Source organism: Nannospalax galili, unplaced genomic scaffold (genome assembly GCF_000622305.1).
Source record: "Nannospalax galili isolate Female #2095 unplaced genomic scaffold, S.galili_v1.0 scaffold624, whole genome shotgun sequence".
Classification (NCBI taxonomy): Eukaryota; Metazoa; Chordata; class Mammalia; order Rodentia; family Spalacidae; genus Nannospalax; species Nannospalax galili.
This window is the reverse complement of record NW_008351633.1, coordinates 708,947-727,735: the sequence shown is the minus strand read 5'-3', so window position 1 is coordinate 727,735 and position 18,789 is coordinate 708,947. Positions and strand designations below refer to the sequence as shown.

Here is an 18,789-nt window from a genome sequence, read left to right as displayed (position 1 = left end):
GTTGACTACATAGTCTCTAGCCTAACCTTTATGTTAGTTAAAGCCATAGGGAAATCTTCAAATGGATCTCATGTATGAGACAAGAAAATATTGTACACTAATTCCCGAGAAGTGTTACTATTTGAGGATCACAGCAAAGAGGGGCCCTGTGAGGAGGTGAAGAAGCATGGTCTTTTATCAGAATCTTCTGTGTGTTGAACTTACCCAGGGGGTCAAGAGTACATGATTACTGAGAGATCTGATGTAGTCTATCGCCATATCCTATCCAGGAGATAGATTAGCATGAAGAGTCCCAAAGGTCAGAATGAACATGGTAGATGGAAGGGGCAGGGGACAGAAAGTTCAAGGGACTATATCTTAGCTTGAGGGAGAATGGGAAGGACAAATCAGTGAAGGTGAATAGTTCAATAAGGTAATACAACGCAGGGCCTCCAGTGGAGATCAGACCAACTTATCTCTGCCTTCCCAGCCATCTGGGGTTTAGGAATAGGTGTGATACATGAGATTTCCTTTTTGGAAGTGTAAGTTCTGGTGCAGTGTAATGGTGGTGGCGGTGATGAAGTGCAATGGTGGAAGTGGTGGTGGAGGTGGAAGAGATGATGATGGTACAGTGGTGGAGGTGGTGGTGTTAGTGATGATGATGGTGGGGGGATGCGCATATGTTGCAGCTGGTGACAGTGTTGGGTTCTTAGCTTATGGTAGTGCTGTCCACTGGGCTTTGTCGTGGTAGCTGCTTGAAAAGGAGCGGCATTGCCAGCTGGGATGATTTTAGGTCATTCCTTGACCAAGTGCGGTTACTTTGCCCTTTAGCCTGGGGGGCAGAAAACAGAGGCGGTGGCATAAGGCGGCAGCTGGGAGGCAGTGCTAGCGCGCCTGGCCGGCGGCTGTAGAGCTGGGAACACTGGGGCGGAACAGGCGAGGGGCGTGCCGTGGGCGTGGCCGTCTCGGAACCAGGCCCCGCCTCTCTCGCCCTTCTCGCCTGCGCAAGCGCTCTGTGGGCCGTTAGCTGTCAGGAGCCTAGCAGCCGGCGACCAGGACCCGGGATCCGACGTCTGGACCCAGGGGTCTGAGTCCGGCGCAGCGACATCGGCGGACAAGCGCCTAGAGGCCCGGGCTGCCTGCCAGGTCGCAGAGGCGAGCAGGGACCTGTGGGGCAGTTGTCCGCGCAGGCAAGATGGGGAACCGGGAGATGGAGGAGCTCATCCCGCTGGTGAACCGTCTGCAGGACGCCTTCTCGGCGCTGGGACAGAGCTGCCTGCTGGAGCTGCCGCAGATTGCCGTGGTGGGCGGCCAGAGCGCCGGCAAGAGCTCGGTGCTCGAGAACTTCGTGGGCAGGTGAGCGCACCGGGAGCGCGGTGGGGGCGCGGCTGGGGCGCCCCTGCTCCAAGCCGTTGGAACGTGGACCGGTGTGGGGAGCCAAGGGTGGACCGAGGCTGCGGCGGAATGGGGGCAGAGCAGTGGTGTCGCTGGAGCGGGCGGGGTCCTCCCTGCTCTGGGCATCCTTGGTTCCGCACCCCCCACCGTGGTGACCCCCCCGTCTGCCCTTCATCCTGCCATACAAAGCCATTTCCTCTCCACCCTCGGTGGGGGAGTCGGGGTCCGCCCGGGGATCCACTTCCCTGCTCCGTGCGCGCCAGCCCCAGGCTGCCTGGATGCGCAGCACGGTGCTTTCCAGTCCCCTTCTCTGTTTCCCAGTCTCAACATCCTCTTTTTCCTGTCACCCTGCCTGAGGATCTCGTTGAGGCTGTGGGGTTTTACCCCTCCTCCCTCACGCTTTTCCCCTCGCCTGGGTTCTCGGGTCCTCTCAGCTGTCCACTGTTTGAGACGGTCGGGTCAGCGTCGCCTGCCCCTAGCTGGGGAGGCGGGGTGTGTGGATTCAGAAATCTCTGTTGTGATGAGGGCTTACTGGCAGATGCTTGCCCACGATTCTCCCTGGGAGTCGAGGAATAAAAGGTGGTATGTTTGAGTGTGCACCCATTCACTGCTCCAGGCACGGCTGAGAAGCGGAGACTGGCGGGAGGAGCCGTGACTAGTGCTGCCCAGGTGCTATGTCATTCCTGCATCATCTCAGAACTGACCAGCATCTTTCTCTCACTCTCTCTGTGCCCCCTCCCCCCAGCATCTTCTTCTTTTCCTCAAGCTCTTATTTATTCTGCCAGTCTTCAAGCTGGCATTCAGAATCCAAATTAGAGTTATGGCTTTCTTCATGTCTCTTCATTCTGAAAGAACTCATTTTTTTTAAAAATCAGGAATCAACATTTCTTTCAGTGAGCAATTCAGGACGGATTAAGTTACCATAATGGCCTTGCTTCGGGAGTGCATTATGACAGCTGAAATCTGTTCCCCAGTAGTAAACCTTGTAGAATACACAACAATACGGTGGGCTGGAGGGGGGCAATCAGAGCTTGTGCTTTATTCTTTTATTTGGTTTCTGAGCGACTTGCGATGTCAAACGTTCCTGCTCCCATCCTTCTTTCTCTTTGTAATATATTGCTGGTCGATGTGTAAACTGTAAAGCTGGCCTTGCCCACTTCTCCTTTGGGGGTGTTAGTATCTAAAGTGCATTTTCTTTTCTTCAGATGATTCACTTCATTATATTCTTGCTTCAACGTGAACTAGAAAGATAAAAAAGTGGAATTGCTGACAATTGGCTAATCCTTGAGTCATTCACTTAATAACTTTGCCTTCGTTTAATAATTCATTTTGATCAATGCAAAAATGATGGCAAAACATTTTGCCTACGTCATCTCAGACTTCTGGTCTGAGAAATGGAGTTATTTAAAGACAGTTTTAAAAACGATTTTATTTCAGATGCAACTACCATATTTTGGTGCATCTTTCATATATACCTGGATGAGCCTGTATTATACATTGTGGCCAGAGCTTTTGAACTCAGTGTAGATTTTATGCATATACCTTATTCTCTCTAGGACTGTAGTCTTCTCAATGCTAGAATAAAATGGTGTACATCTCCCCTCATTAGCTGTATTCTATTATAACAAGAATAAAAAAGGAGATATAGCAGAATAAAATAGTCTTTATTTTTCATAATAGAATGAAAAAAGGGACATTATAAATATAAAAATCAGAGCACTTATCAGAATGCATTAGTAATTTGCACTTTTTTGTTTTGTTTTGTTTTGAGGCAGGGTCTCTCTGTAGCCCCAGCTGGTGTGGAACTCACTAGACTAGGCTGGTCTCAATCTCACAGAGATCCACCTGCCTCTGCCTCCCGGGTGCTGGGATAAAAGGTATGTTCCACCACGCCCAGCTTTGTTGTACTTTTAAAAGTTTTATCAATAGTTACTGTTAGGATGATAAGGAAAATAATGAATAATGAACTTAGAGGAACAAGCTCATTAATCAGTATGTAAGCCTTTATTAGCTACAGGGTTGTACTTACCTAGCAGGCCTTATATATTAAGGAGCAAACTTAATTAGAAAGGTCATTTGACCTTAATAAAGATTTCAGTCATTGAATTATTGAAGAATCTAATTTCTAATTATAACCCAACCTTAGGGAAAAAGGAGTTCTCTATTTTGTTAAGAGATTCAGCCCAGTTTAAAAAAAACCCAGAATTTATATTTCACTGTAACCTTTTAACTTTTTATTATTCAGGAATTTTATAATCATAAAGTTCTCTAAAAATGTAACACTTCTCCCTTACACATACATATTTGCATTTTAGCACTTGACCAAGTGTGCAGTAACTGAATGCAGTCAAGAAACAAGGCTCTTCACTTGTGCAAATTGTTTGCTCATGAGTTAAGCTTGTTCTCTTCAAAATAATGATGCATTTAATTATTTCCTTATTATTTAAGAATTCAACCCTAGTCAACTAACCATATTTTTCCTTACAGATAGTTTGCATATGTTGGTTTTTTTGACACCACTGAATGCATTTGGAGTTGAATGCATTTAATTCATTTAGCTGTAGTTGTAAAACTGATTTTGGGGTAACAAGTCTGGTTTGTTAAGAATAAAATGAATCATGAATGAACTACTTGTTTGTGACTTTTTTCTTGTTGGAGTGGTGAATTTACATATTAATGTGATATAGTGTGAGTAGCCAGATTGTTCTTTTGCTTGTTCAAGGCCAGCTATATGCTGGCAGTGAGAAGCAGTGCAAGGTCTAATATATAGATGCTGAAGCCCACAGTTTGAATATAACGGTTCACTATCTTGCTTGAGCCCGCCCATTGATCCAGTTTATATATGGAGGAATTGAATTTATTTGACTGCTTTCTTATATATGTGAATTCTTGCTCTGCCTTCCCATTTTACCTAGGGCTTTAGGTATGCCAGACAAATGCTCGTCCACTGAGCTATATTCCAAGTTCACTTTCTAGTCTTAAAAAAATATTTCATTTAATATGCATGAGTGTTTTGCCTGCATGTATGTATGTGCACCATGTGCGTTCAGTGCCCTTGGAAGTCAAGAGGATGTCAGATCTCCTGGGACTGGAGTTATCAATGGTTGTTAACCATGATGTGTATGCTGGGAACTGGACCCGGGTTCTCTGAAAGAGCAGCAAGTAATCTCAACTACTGAGCCATCTCTCCAGCACATTTTTTTTTTTTGAGACTTGAACTCCCTCTGTATCCTGGGCAAGCCTTGAACTTGTAACCCTTCTCTCTCAGCCTTCCAAGTACCTGGGATTAGAGGTCTGGGAAACCTGCACAGATAGAAAAGATTTTGTGGCTTGGTTCTTAATATGTATGTTTAGAGGACAATAGTGATAAAAATAATGGCTAGTGTTTATTGAGTGCTTGCTACAGGTTGGGTGTTGTTTTGTGTCCTCTTACATAGCTAATCTCATTTAATCCTCATGAAACTCCAAAGAGGTAGGTATTCTTATGTGTTTTATTTTACCTAATAGTAAATTAAAATGCAAGTTTGAACAGTTCACTTATGGCTAATTTAAATTAATGTAAAAACAATGGATTGAGATACAACCTAAGACATTCTTGAAGACAACTCTAAAATGTAATTGGGTTGTGTACTTAAATATGTGTTTAGAGTGCATGTAAGTTGTTTATTAAGGTGCTGAGTGTAAACTGTACTAACTGTTAATGGGCAAATGCTTTTTAATGATATACTTATTAACAGCATTACTTCTTCAATGTTAATTATACGGGTGGAAGATTTCATGTTATTTATTCTAGTCTGAGTGGTAAACAGACCTCCAATTCTGCACAAATAGAAAAGATTTTATAATGAATGGAAACTAAACTATTTTTAAACCCAGACTATACTGATGAGAGCTTATTACAACATGCAAATGTCTCAATAATGTATATTTATGTACTTAAGAAGTTTGTAAGGGTATTGATTATCAAGGTTGTTTTGAGGGGAAAATCTTAAAGTGAGCCTTTTGATGATGCTGTCGGACATGATCAGATAACTGAATCTAAAATTCATGTGACTAAGACGCTAATCTATTCTTGAATCCTTTGACTGTCTTCAAGAACATGCTTAAAAATAAGTAAGAATCCTTCAATTATAAACAAGATGAGACCACAGAAGCATTCATATTAATAAAACTTTTAAATTCAGAAATAGGTTTGTACTGAGGGGAGGGATTTTGTTAAAATATCAAAACATCTAAAATAATGAATTTTTTTAAAGAAATGACTTCCGAGATTATAGTTATTAGGTTAATAACACAACTAAAATGTGTTAACTATTAAAAGTCATGCTTAGAGTGTCCAAAGAACTATTTAGTAAAATATGAAAATTATGAAATATTCTCTATTTAACAAAGAGTTGGCGGAACCTGAAATTATGAAGATATTTTTGCTGAATCAGCATTGTATAATACATTTTTAGGTTATCACAAATTCACAATTGGTAGAATTTATTTACTACAGCCAATTTCTCTTTAAAATTATTAATCATGTCTGAAAAGAAATAGAGCTAGGTGAACTTGACTGAACAGTCTGTGTTTTGGGTTTACTTGTGATTAATCAACATAAAAATGTTCTTAATTTTTTAAAGAATGAAGTTGGGGGGCTAAGAAGATAGTTCAGTAGGTAAGAGTGCTTGATGTGCAAGCAACAGGACCTGAATTTAAATTTCTAGTACCTACATGAAAAGTCAGGCAAGGCCTTACATGCCTGTAACCTCAGTGTTTGGAGGAGAGACAGGTGGATCCTGGGAACTTGCTAGCCAGACAGCCTAGCTGCAATGAAGAGCTTCAGGTTCAGGGAGGGACCCTGTCTCAAAGAATAAGGTAGAGAACAATAGAGGAAGTCACCCACCATCTTCCTCTGGCCTCTGCCTGTGTGCATGGATGTGTGCACTTGCACACACACACACACACGTATGCATAGACACATACTTCCACAATGATTTAAAATTTTTTTAAAGAATGAAGTTGGGGTAGGCATGACGCCTCATGCTTATAAGGCTGATACCCAGGAGGCTGAGATGTAGTGAGTTCCAGGCAGCCTGGCCTATAGTATGAAATCCTTTCTTAAAAACCTCCCCAAACAAAACCTACAACCACCACACCAGAATTGTTTGCCATGAAGCCTTTCAGGACCTCAGAGGAATGGAAACAGCATTTGGCTACTTTAGAAAGCTGGGTATTATGGAGGACTGTGGAAAGATGTCTCAGCAGTTAAGAACACTGACTGCTCTTGCAGAGGACCTGGGTTCAGTTCTCAGCACCCACATGATGGCTAACTGTAACTCCAGTTTCAGGGCATCCAATGCCCTATTCTGGCCTCTATAAGCATTATATGCATGGGTGTATTTATACACATGCAGACAAAATCCTCATACAAATAATACACATAAAAGTAAAAAAAATTGAAAAAAGAGAGTAGGGTATTGTATTCTCCATGAAAGAAATAACATTTAGTACATGTATTACTATAACAAAATTGTGGAGAGTGGGTAATTTTATGAATGAGGTTTATTTGGCCTAAAATTTTAGAGACTGGAGGCTTAAACAGCACAGTGTGGTTCTAGTGAGGGCTTCATGTCAGATAGCATCATGGTGGAAGTGTGTGTATGAAGGGAAAAGGTCTTATGGCAAAATGGAAAGCCAGAGCAAGGGGGAGGGGGAAACATTGCTCTTCTTATAACAGCCCTCTGGAGAACTCACTGAATCCCACAGAATTGTATGAGTTTCTTCAGTGGGCAGAACTCCCAGAGATCTTAATCACCTTCCTCCAGGCCCTCTTAAAATTCTACCATCTCTTCACATTGTGATTGGAAGCCAAGCTACCAAGACAAACCACATCCAAACCATATTAGTATGCTAGTCTTTTCTTAGGTCACACCTTTTGCTATGGCTAATATAAGCAGGATTAAATGATATTTTACTTGTCATGATAATCTTATTTACTTTTAAGAGGACCTCAAGCAATTAGGAAAAATGACTTTCTTCTCCTACCAATTTGGCTCTGGTAGGAGAGCTTCAAGCTAATGTAGTGTATAGAATAATCTAATTTAATTTTCTATATGGACAAAGTTTTTCCATTTCCCTAAGTCTAAGTCTACTTTGCAATTTATAACAGTATCAACATTGACCTAAAAACCCTAAAAGATTATGGTATACTAAACACATTTTTTTCTATAGTAGATGGAGGAGGAGATCAACATTTGTTTAGGTCTGGACTTTGTCACATACTCTCCAAACCCCTCATTTCTTATCCATTTCACATCTAAATTCTAATGGAGAGGAAACTCAGAAGCAGGGGGGCAAGGTGTTTGTCCAAATTACTTGGCTAGTAAGTAGCCAAATCTGGACTTAGCCTTCGGTATGAGTCATATTGGAATTCTTGAGAAATTTATTATTATTTATTGAACTCTAAATATAATGGGTAAGAATATGCAAAGAAATATAAACACACAGAAACTAATGTATGTATGTACTATATGTATGTATGTACGTATGTGTATATGTATGTATGTAAGAAGAGAACTGATGAGCTGTGGGATGGCTTCACAGGAAAAAAAACTTGCCCTGCAAGCCGGGAGACCTGAGTTTTATATACTTATAAAGGTGGAGGAGAGAACTGCCTCTACAAAGTTATCTCCTGACCTCTACATGCATGCTGTGGCATGTGTATCCACTCATGCATCTCACACACATACACACACAGACACATGTACACACACCATTAATATACTATGACTACTGATAACAATAACAAAACTTAAATAATATTTTATTTATTATTTTTATTTTATGTGTATGAGTGTATTGTCTGCATGTTGGTAGGTATACCTATGTTATGCAAAGCCCACAGAGGTCAGAAGAGGACTGGAGTTACGGATGGTTGTTAGCCTCCATGTGGATGGTGAGAATCAAACCTGGGTCTTCTGCAAGAGCAGCCAGTGCCTTTAACCACTGAGCCATCTCTCTAGCCCCAACAATAACAAAATTTTAAAAATTGAGCTGATCACAACTTTCAAATGAATGTGCAAGATAAAGGCTGCTGAATGCATTGTCAGTTAGTTGGGATAAAAATTTATAGCGGGGCTGGAGAGATGGCCCAGTGGTTAAGAACACTGGTTGTTCTTGCAGAAGACCCAGGTTAGAATCCCAGCACCCACATGGTAGCTCACAACTGTCTGTAACTTCAGTTCCATGGGATCCAACAGCCTTTTCTGTCTTCCATGGGCATTGCATGAGATGGGTGCACTTACATACATGCAGGCAATATACACATACACATAAAATAAAAATAATAAAAAAATTTATAGCTTATCAGTTTTAACAATAAAACAACCCTCCTCAAACTACAGCTTTGAAATTGAATCAGGATGTAAGTGGAAAGTAGATGATGTACTGGTTGCCAGTGTCATTTGTCAACCAGTATCATTTTAGCTCAAGGCTGCATGTATTGAAGTATCAGTGTCAGCAGGGAGGTGGAGATCTGTGTGTCAGTGTCTGGCTTGACAACAAGCCATTGAATTTAGCCTGCCTCTTTATCATAAAGAGATACTGTACATTGGAGATGGCCTGAGAGAAGAATAGCAAGCCAGAAAAGACAGTGGAGAGATAAAAATATAACTGAGGGGTTGGGGGTATAGCTCAGTGGTAGAGCACTTGCCTAGTATGTGCAAGGAGCTGGAGATAAACAAACAAATGAACAAAAAATAAATAAAATAAGCACCTCCAAGGCACTGATTGAAGAGGAATTCTGTTTTCCTGTTTCGGGATAAGGCATTTAGTTAAAGCAGTAGAATAAACTGAAGACAAAAATGTCGGAGAACACGATCTAAAATTCAAATCTAACAACATTGTGTCACTTAGAAAGGGGGGAGAAGGAAAAGAGGAGGTTGGCTGTAAACGTGTATTTTTCAGAAACCACCTTTGACAAACGAGAGGGTTTATTAATATCACACTGAAGACATTTTGCTCATGTGTAGTCGTGCGTAATTCATCCTTTCTCCCTCTACCACATAGAAGGACTGGAACTGAACACAGCTGCTTCAGGACACTTTCCTCTGGTTTAATTTTCACTCAATTTCCTGGAGTTACATTAGGGTACAGAGAAACCAAGAGATTTGTCCAAGGTCAGAAAAGTTATCACTGGGTTTGGAACTTGGTGTTCAGAAGCCTGTGCCGTTCGTCATCTTTGCTTCCTCCTGTTATTGTTTTCGAATGCCTCCCTCTTGTCCTCACCTTGCTTCCTCCTTTTCCTACTCCTTTGTAGCATTGGACCAGACTCTGTTTGATGCTCTTCTGCATTACTCTTGTTGGTAGCCCACCAGCAGGGATAGCACATTCATTTTCCCATACAGAATGATGGATGGAGACAGGGAGCAGAGTTTTTCTCAGACTTAGACCAGATAATTTTCTGAGATGCTATGCCCTTGAATAAAGTGTGACTTGTAGGGAATAAATGGGCACAGGAGAAGTTCAAAAGAGGTACTGGATGCTATCTGCTAGGTGGGTATTACCTAGAATAGCTGTCATGGTCACTGACAGGCCTTCCTTAAACCAAGATATGCTTCTGAAAAGTTGCATACCAATAAATAGTAGGAACAAAAGGGTCATTCTGTAAAGAAATGAGTTAATTTTTAGGTAAAGGATGCATTTGTGACTCATATATACATCTTTCAGCTTGTTTGGTTCATATTCTTGCTTTTTTGTGTTTGCATTCTTTGAGTGAATTAAATAGCATTAAGGACCATCGATGTCATATGTTATTTTGATGGTTCCAAAGAGCATTGATAGTGTTTTAAATCCTTAATGCTAATTGATAATAAAGAGGACTTGTTGAAGTGAGGGATAATATATTTAATCCCTGAATTACACAAATGTATAGGATTGCTTTAGATCTTGATTTGTTCCAATATCCCTGCTGAGAAATCTCTATTTCCTGGTGTTTAAAGGATGTCTTAGTGCTTTTTTTGTGATAGTATGTTATGTCATTGCTTAAAAAAAATGGGACCATGAGTTACACATACACATATGCTGGAAGTAGGGAGTTCTGAAACATCTTATTGTTGATTGTTTCCATGGCTTGGAATAAAAGAGTATGACCCATTTAAGTAAGTAATTTGATGGGTGGCCAATTTTTCTGTTTGTGCTTTCTTAGAGAGTCCCCCTCCCAGAAATAGCTCTTTGAGAAAGAGTCATCACATTATGGTGACTTGGCTTGACTGACTGGAGCTGGAGTCCCATCTCTGCCTCCCCATAGTAACATGACTTGTTAGTAAGAGAGTTAGCTTCATTTGGCATTAGTTTCCACATCTGCAAAGCAGGGAAAATAGACCTTACAATTGATGCATGTGTGTGAATTCTAAGATGATGTCTTGTACCTGCCCCAAGGATGTGTTCAATAAATGATGGCACTTTGCTTAAATCTTTATTTAGACTAGATATTTTCTGAATATTATTTAGACTTAAATCTTTATTTAGACTAGATATTTTCTGAATATTAAAAAAGTAAGCCAGGCATGGTTGCTTACTCCTGTAATCTCATTGCTTGGGAAACAGGCGTGAGGCTTGCCATGAAATATGCCTGGAAATGATAGTGAGTTCCATCCAGCGTAGTGTGAGCTACAGTGTGAGATTCTGTCTTGACAAATAAACAAACAAACAAACAACCCAACTAAACCCAACAACCCCCAGAAGCACCCAAAATAAATAAATAAAAATACAAATGTAAATGCAGAAATGACAATGTGTATTTTTCAGTTCAGTCTATATTTTTTTTTTTGGTGACTGTCACAAAATTATAGTTGCATCAAAATAACCTTTTGCATCAGATTGACTTAGTGTATGTTTGGGACTGGTTGAAAGAAAGAATTGCCTGCATTCAGCACTATCACAATGTAATTTTTTCTTTGGATAGTGTATTCGTTACCTTTCTGTTGTTGTGATAAAGCACCATGACCAAGGCAACTTACAGAAGGAAGAGTTTGCTTGGGGTAACTGTTCCAGAGGGTTAGGAATCTATCATGGCAGGGATGCATGGCAGCAGAGATGGCTGGAAGAGAGAGCTGAGAGCTTCCATCTTCAAGCAAGCATAGAAAGCAGAGAGACAAGTTGGAAATGCCCGCCCTTAGTGACATGCTTCCTCTAGCAAGGCCACACCTCTAAACCTCTCCAAACTTCTCCACCAACTGGAGGCAAAGTGTTCAAATACTTGGAGCCTATGAAGGGACATTCTTATTCAAACCACTTCAGATAGATACTTACATAAATTAATTTAGAATACTCTTCCCTTCCACAAGTTCCAAATCACTTTTTGCTTATTAATTCATTAATCCTGACAAGTTCCCTGAGATGATAGTAAAAGCACATTTTGTTAATTTTAACTTAGAAATGAAAACTATTAAACTAAAAAAAATATTAAACTATTGAGTCACATGCTGGGAGTCACATGGTGAATCCTAGAGATAATGAATGTAATGAAATTAATAACAGAATAATAAAATGAATTTTGCAAACATCCTCAGTCATTCTCCTAAAGAATAGATTTCTAATTATTTATTTTGTATACTTGTGTGTATGCGTGTGGGTGCATATGACATGGAGGTCAGAAGAAATCTTCCAGGCGTCAGTTCTCTCCTTCCACTATGTGGATCCCAGGGATTGAACCTAGATTGTCAGGCTTGTCAGCAGATGCTTTTACCTGCTGAGTCATTTCACTGGCCAGAGAACAGATTTTAAGAAGGCATTTGCTTCTGTAGCATCAAGCACACCATTTTTAGGGTGTAGTTTTCTTTTGGGAATGTTAGATGGCATTGTCCAAAAAGATTGGGATAGTAGGTGGAAAAGCAATGCAGAAAGAATAGCTGGGGAAGAAGGACTGCTTAGCAAGAATATGGGCCAAGGCCAAAGAGCAGAAAAGATGCAGACAAGGGGTCAGCATGAAAGGCATCACCAGCCCTTGAAAGAATTCCATTTTTTTTTTTTTGCAGTGGATGTTGAAATAATACTCTATGACTATTTTCAATGGAAAGATTTATATTCTGTCTGGATTGGTATTCCCACAACTTGTCAACCAGCAATGTTAGCTCTGGGTTGGTTAATTGGTTCCATCTGGGATTGTGTTATCTTTGTGTCACTGGGTATGCCAGAAGGTTATAAAAGAATAACTTTGGGGGACTGGGATTATAGCTCAGTGGTAGAGTACTTGTCTGGCATGCATGAGGCCCCAAGTTCAATCCCCAGTGAATAGCTCTGGGTGTCTTATCTACTGGAGTTTGAGAATGTTGTATGTGGTGCTTGTGTTTTTCTAGTAATAAAACAGACTTCTTTTCATATAGTGAAAAGAAAGGGAGTTCTTGAAATCTGTTTTTACAGATTCCATCATTCATGAACCTCCGAGTTCTATTACCTAAGTAACAAGAACACCATGGTAAGTCTTTGTATGTCATCAAGAAATAACATTATAACTATCTGAATATTGTAGTGCTTGTGGACTTAATTAAAAAACTTTAATCCTAAAAAATGGCATATGAATCTGAGACGAGAATCCCTTTATTTGACTTGTGTACTGTGAATGTTATATTTTCTTCAGGGATATTTTTTCTGAGTCAGTGAAGAAGGAAAATGGCAGATGATGAGTGGCTTGAAGAATGAGAGAGGCGAGGGGAGGAGGGGGTCTTGTGCACATGTCTGCTATTGCTATATTGTAGGGTGATCTGAAGAAAAAGACAATTCTTGTTCACTACAAAATTATTACATTTTGTTTGGTTTGTGTGTGTGTGTGTGTGTGTGTGTGTGTGTGTGTGTGTGTACATGCACATGCCGTGGCACAAATGTGGAGGTCACAGGACAATTTGTGAGAGTTGGTTTTTTTCCACCATGTGGATTCTGTGGATCAAACTTAGATCATCAGGCTTGATGGCAAGTGCCTTAACCCACTAAGCTATCTCTCTAACCCTGCCAGATTAAGCCTTAGTGCTGTGAGAATTAGGAGTATTTGTGAGTCAGTTTATGGATTTGGTTTATACTAATGGGAGATCCTTCTTGTCTACATGTTGAAGGAATGCTGGAGTGGCATGGTGGTTTCTGCCATTGCTGGCTTGTCTTTCCCAGCTCCCTCTGACTTCAAGGCCCTTTCCCGGGTGTCCTTGTGTACACTTCTCGGCTCCTTGTCTGCCTTCTCCACTGTTTGCAGCCGTCATGCAGTCAGGAGCTATGTCTGTTATTTTCTATAATGAAACGCTGACAGACAGCAGGAACTAAATGAATGAATTAACTACCTGATCTGTGAAAGCCATTTATCTAGATGGAACACGCTTTCTTCATCAAAAGTTGCTTGTGAATGTGTGAGCGAAGCATGGGACAAGGTCAGGAAAATAAAAATTTTCTTTTCCTGTTGTGATGACCAAGTACCCTGACAAAAGCAACCCAAGGGAGAAAGGGTTTATTTTGTCTCACAACTTCAATGTACAGTCCATCATAGTGGAGAAGTTCTGGCAATAGGCATTTGAGGCAGCTGGTCACAGTACATCCACATCCAGGAAGCAGAGAAAGATGAATGCTTCTTCTCAACTAGCTTTCTCCTTTTTATGATATCTAGGGCCCAACTCAGAGAATGGTGCCATGGTGCCATGTACTTCTAGTGTGGGCCTTCCTATCAAACTTCATCAACACAGCCCCTCAATGGGCATGGCCAGAGGCCAGTGTAATAAAGATAGCTCCTCTCGGTCATGCCTGGGGCCTGCCTCCTAGGTGATTCCAGATCGGGTTAAGTTGATAATCAACATTAATCATCACTGGTTGTAACCTGTTAGAGGGTCATGATATCAAAGGAGTTTGGTGTGACAGCCTTAAATAGAGCATCAGGTTACATCTCAGGTAGCAATGACAGATGTTTTTATTTTATTTTTTTTAACTTTAAAAAATATTGACAATTTCATATATGCATATAAGGAGTTTTGATCAAATCCATCCCCACTCCCTCCCTCCTCTCCAACCCCTTCCATATCTCCCTATCACTTTTTCCTGAACAACTTTGTGCACCCTTTCTTTCTTTCTTTCTTTCTTTCTTTCTTTCTTTCTTTCTTTCTTTCTTTCTTTCTTTCTTTCTCTCTCTCTCTCTTTCTTTCTTTTCTTTTCTTTTTCTTAATGGGGCTTTTTGTTACTCATTCCCACCTCTTCAGAGGTAACCCTAAAATCTTTTAGGGATTAGATAAGAGCTCCCAGATACTTTTAACATTTTTGGCCTTTGGAACAGAGAAGGACATTTTGATTTTTAATCAAGAAACTGGCTACTTTCATTGGGTTCTTTTTCACCCTAACTGCCTAGCCAGTTCCTATCTCCTATTCTTATCATGCTATCCTCTGAAGAGGTTACCCAAATTGCAATAGAGAATCGGGGCACAGACCTCTCTGGCCTCTTCCTTGCTGAACAGGGATGCAGGGTAAGGCAATTGGGGTACCCCTTCAGTGGACCTATCTAAAAGACTCCCAAATTGCATAACTTAACTGTAGGGAGAAAAGAAAGTCCTTGACTGGTGCCTAGGACATGTGAAGGAGAAGTAAAGGCAAGAGTAGTATTACAAGTTCTAGACAAGGAACCAGAAAAAAGTCAAAACGGCAAATTTCAAATGTTCATATTAGAGCCCATTGGAATTTCTTTTCTTTTTTTTTTTTTGGTCTTTTTGAGACAGGGTCTCCCTGTAGCCCCAGCTGTCCTGGAACTCACTATGTAGGCCTCACCAGGATGGCCTTGAACTCACAGAGATCCATCTGCCTCTGCCTCCCGAGTGCTGGGATTAAAGGTGTGTGCCATTATGCCCAGCATTGGAATTTCTTGATGAGAGCTTCCAAAAGCATCCCTCTATTGGGTTCCTCCTCATTTTTCTTTTGTCTGTCAAGGCTGGACTCAAGAGTGACAGACACAGGATTTATTTTCAGGCACTTTGATAGCTGTTGGAGTGGTTAGAATCAGTGTCAGTTCCTGCAATGACAGATATTTTTAAATGTAGAATGTATTTTTTTTTGCTATGGATTTTTCTTAAAATTGTTGAATGCCTCTGGACTATATTAAACCTGATTTAGTAGTCCTTGTTCTACATGCAAATAGTTGGACTTTCCTTTCATTATTGTAGGAACAATTCACATTATAGTATACCATCCTACTAGGATGAATTCAAATGGAGGTAATTATGATTTTTTTTAAGTGAGCCATCTTTTAACTGAAATGGTAGTATGTATATGTGATGAAATTTAGCCATTGCAAAGCATATACAATAAAAATGGCCTTTTGTCCACTGAGGCTTCTAAAAATATTTTATTTACCTGTATGACTACAAGAGTTTTTTCTCTTTCCTCTCTCTCTCTCTCTCTCTCTCTCTCTCTCTCTCTCTAGCTCTCTCTCTTTCTCTCTCTGTGCATGTATATAATGCCTGTATGTGTTTTTGTGTGTTTACATGTGCGTGTGTGTATACATGTGGGAGAAGGCAAAAGGTCAAGATCTGGTGTCTTCCTTAATAGGGTTCCACTTTATTTTTTGAGACGGGTCCCTTTGAACCTGGAACTCATTGATTTGACTAGACTGGATGGCCAATGAGTTCCAGGAAATCTTGTCTCCATCTCCATAGTGCCATGGTTACAGACATCCAAACTTAGGTCTTTATGCTTGCACAGAAAGCACTTCTGAGCTATTCCCCCAGGCCTGGGTTTATATTCTCATTTATGTGAAATTTAATTTTTGAGGGCAGAAGGAGTTTAATAAACTTGTTTGTAGGCAGATGACAAAACCAATTGAGAAGAATTCTATTTGAAAATTCTGCTAGCAGATGGGTTTGTTTGTTCATTGAATCCTTTCCCCTAGAATCATATTTTGAGAGTGTCAGGAACTGTGTGAGGTGCTATGTATGCAGTCACTCCTTTAAACAATTTGGTACTCAATTGAATAGAATTTGATGTGCATGGTCCTATTATTATCAGAGTAAACAAGTGTGATATTTAATCTTCATTATCACCTTTGTAGGATTTAGAATCACCTAGGAGATAAACTTCTAGGTGTGTCTGTGAAGTTGTTTTCGGAGACGTTTAACTGAAGAGGAAGAAGACCACCCTACATGTGGGTGGCACCATTTTATGGGCTGGGGTCCCAGACTGAATGAAAGAAGGAAGTGAGTGGAACATGGGCATTCATTTCTCTCTGCTTCCTGGCTAAAGATGCAATGTCAGCATCTGCCTCATGTCCTGGCAGTGCTTTCTTCTTTGCCATGATAGATGGTACTCCCAGACTTTGAGATGGAATCTTCCCTTGTTGCTTTTGTTAGGTATTTTTTCACAGCAATGAAAACTGTAATAAGTACTTTAAACTATGAATTCCTAGGAGAATTATTAGGGAAGTGGTCTTAGTGGAATTTTTTAGAAAACAGTTGTGGGATGATAATGATGTTAGTTGGGGAATAGAGCAAATGGGTAGAAATTACAGGAGGAAAGACTTACACTTTTCATAAGGGTGACTGTTCACTATAGCAGTTAAAGAACAAAATGGATTTCCTGTCAGGTGGTAAGTACCCTATCACTGTGCTAAGGGGCCAGAGGATAGACCACTAGCTGCTAGGTATACTACAGCTGGGAGGACAGACTGGACAAAGGCACTTTGAAGATTCTTTTTTTAAAATTTTATTTATTGTTTTTATTTTATGTGTATGCCTGTATTGCCTGCATGTAAGTAAGTGCACCCGTGTTGTACAATGCCTACAGAGGACAGAAGAAGCTGTTGGATCCCCTGGAACTGGAGTTAGGGACAGTTGTTAGCTGCCATGTGGGTGCTGGAATTCGAACCCAGGTCTTCTGCAAGGACAGCCAGTGTTCTTAACTGCTGAGCCATCTCTCCAGCCCCTGAAGATTCTTTTAAATGTACAGTCTATGATTTGACTTGGTGGGTTTCAGAGAGGAACTTGACTAAAAAAAGTATGCTTTCTACCTAGGCTGTGTCTTGGTAGGTGACAGATACATAAAATTGCTAAGACTTCTCTGAGTCCACCCCTTTTAGGCAGTCAGAAAATGGTTGGTGGCTATTAGTGTATGGAAAAGAAAATGGAATTGCTTATGGAATAATTAATCCAATGAAGTAGCTGTGAATAAGGATGTTTTAGAGGTAAACTATATTTGAAAAATAAGAATTGATTTTAAAATCTGCCTTTCTTTAGATTTGTTATATGTGCGTGCGTGCGTGCGTGCGTGCATGTGTGTGTGTGTGTGTGTGTGTGTGTGTGTGTGTATGTGTGCGTGTGCAGAGGCACCATGTGCATATGGAGGTCAGAGGACAACTTGCTGGAGTTGGTGCTCGCCCTCCACCACAAATCCCAGGGTGAAACTCAGGTCTTCAGGCTTGATTGAACGTACATTTACCTGCTGAACCATCTCGCCACCCCCAAATCTGTTTCTCTTAATATTCCACTTCTTTTAGTAGAATACCAGTCTAGATATACTTTAAAAAATGTTACTTTTTCTATTTTGAAAGTCTTCTTCCTATGTCTAATATGTAATTTCTTTATTCAAAATAGCCATCGGGGGCTGGAGATGTGGCTTGTTGGTGGGTTGCTTGTCTAGATACATGAAACCCTGGGTTCCATATGACACTGAGGACCCCATACAAATTGGCATGGTGGTGCACACTTGTAATCCTAGCACTTGGGAGGTAGAGGCAGGAGGATCAAAAGTTCAAGGTTATCCTCAGGTATATAGTGGTTTGGGGCTAATCTGAGCTACATTGAGAACTTGTGTCAAAAAAAATATCAAAATACCTTTTAGGTGAGCCCCTTTTCTTCTGTATTCTAATTTCAACCATTTTGGCTTAGGTTCTACTCTCCTCACACTTAGGTAAGGACAGCATCCTGCTCCCTCCCTCCATTTCACTTTCACCTATTCCACAACAGTGTTGCAGCCCTCCTGTAGAACTTCCAGAGTACAACTTTGTTTCATCTTCTCAAGAACTTGAAGTTAATGACCCCTTCTTCAGCTTTAGCATCTCTACTTGGTTTTCAGAACCTTCTACATTCCTTCTAACTTTTGCTTCCCACTCTTCTCACACAAGTTTTTTTTTTCTTTTTTTTTCTTTTTTTAAAATTTTTAAAAATGATTTATTTAATAACAACATACTTAGAAGAAGCATATCATTACAACACAATTGACATATTCAATAACGGTTTCCTGAGGTAGGATGCATCTCTTTCAAAATTGGCTGTAAATTTTTAGGTTTACAGTTGAATTATTACAGTTATACAATATTGTACTCAGTATAAACCCTAAAAGACATAAATTAAATGATGTTTTAACCTTTAAAAAATATCTCCATTTCATTATTAAAATACACAGTTTCATACAGAAAAATTC

General features: G+C 40.3%; 1 protein-coding gene across 10 annotated transcripts in view; it reads left to right on the top strand.

Moving 5' to 3' along the window:
* Positions 1-961: 961 nt before the first annotated feature.
* Dnm3 (dynamin 3) overlaps positions 962-18,789 on the top strand; it is a 605,597-nt gene continuing 587,769 nt past the window's right edge. For 7 of the 10 annotated variants that reach the window (XM_029553749.1, XM_008848499.3, XM_017802043.2 and 4 more), the window contains exon 1: positions 991-1,335. In XM_029553749.1, the coding sequence (XP_029409609.1) occupies positions 1,175-1,335 (161 nt within the window). In that variant the 5' untranslated portion in view covers positions 991-1,174. Of the gene's footprint in view, positions 1,336-18,789 lie in introns of all 10 variants that reach the window. The other 3 variants (XM_008848501.2, XM_008848502.2, XM_008848497.3) reach the window with 2 other exon arrangements.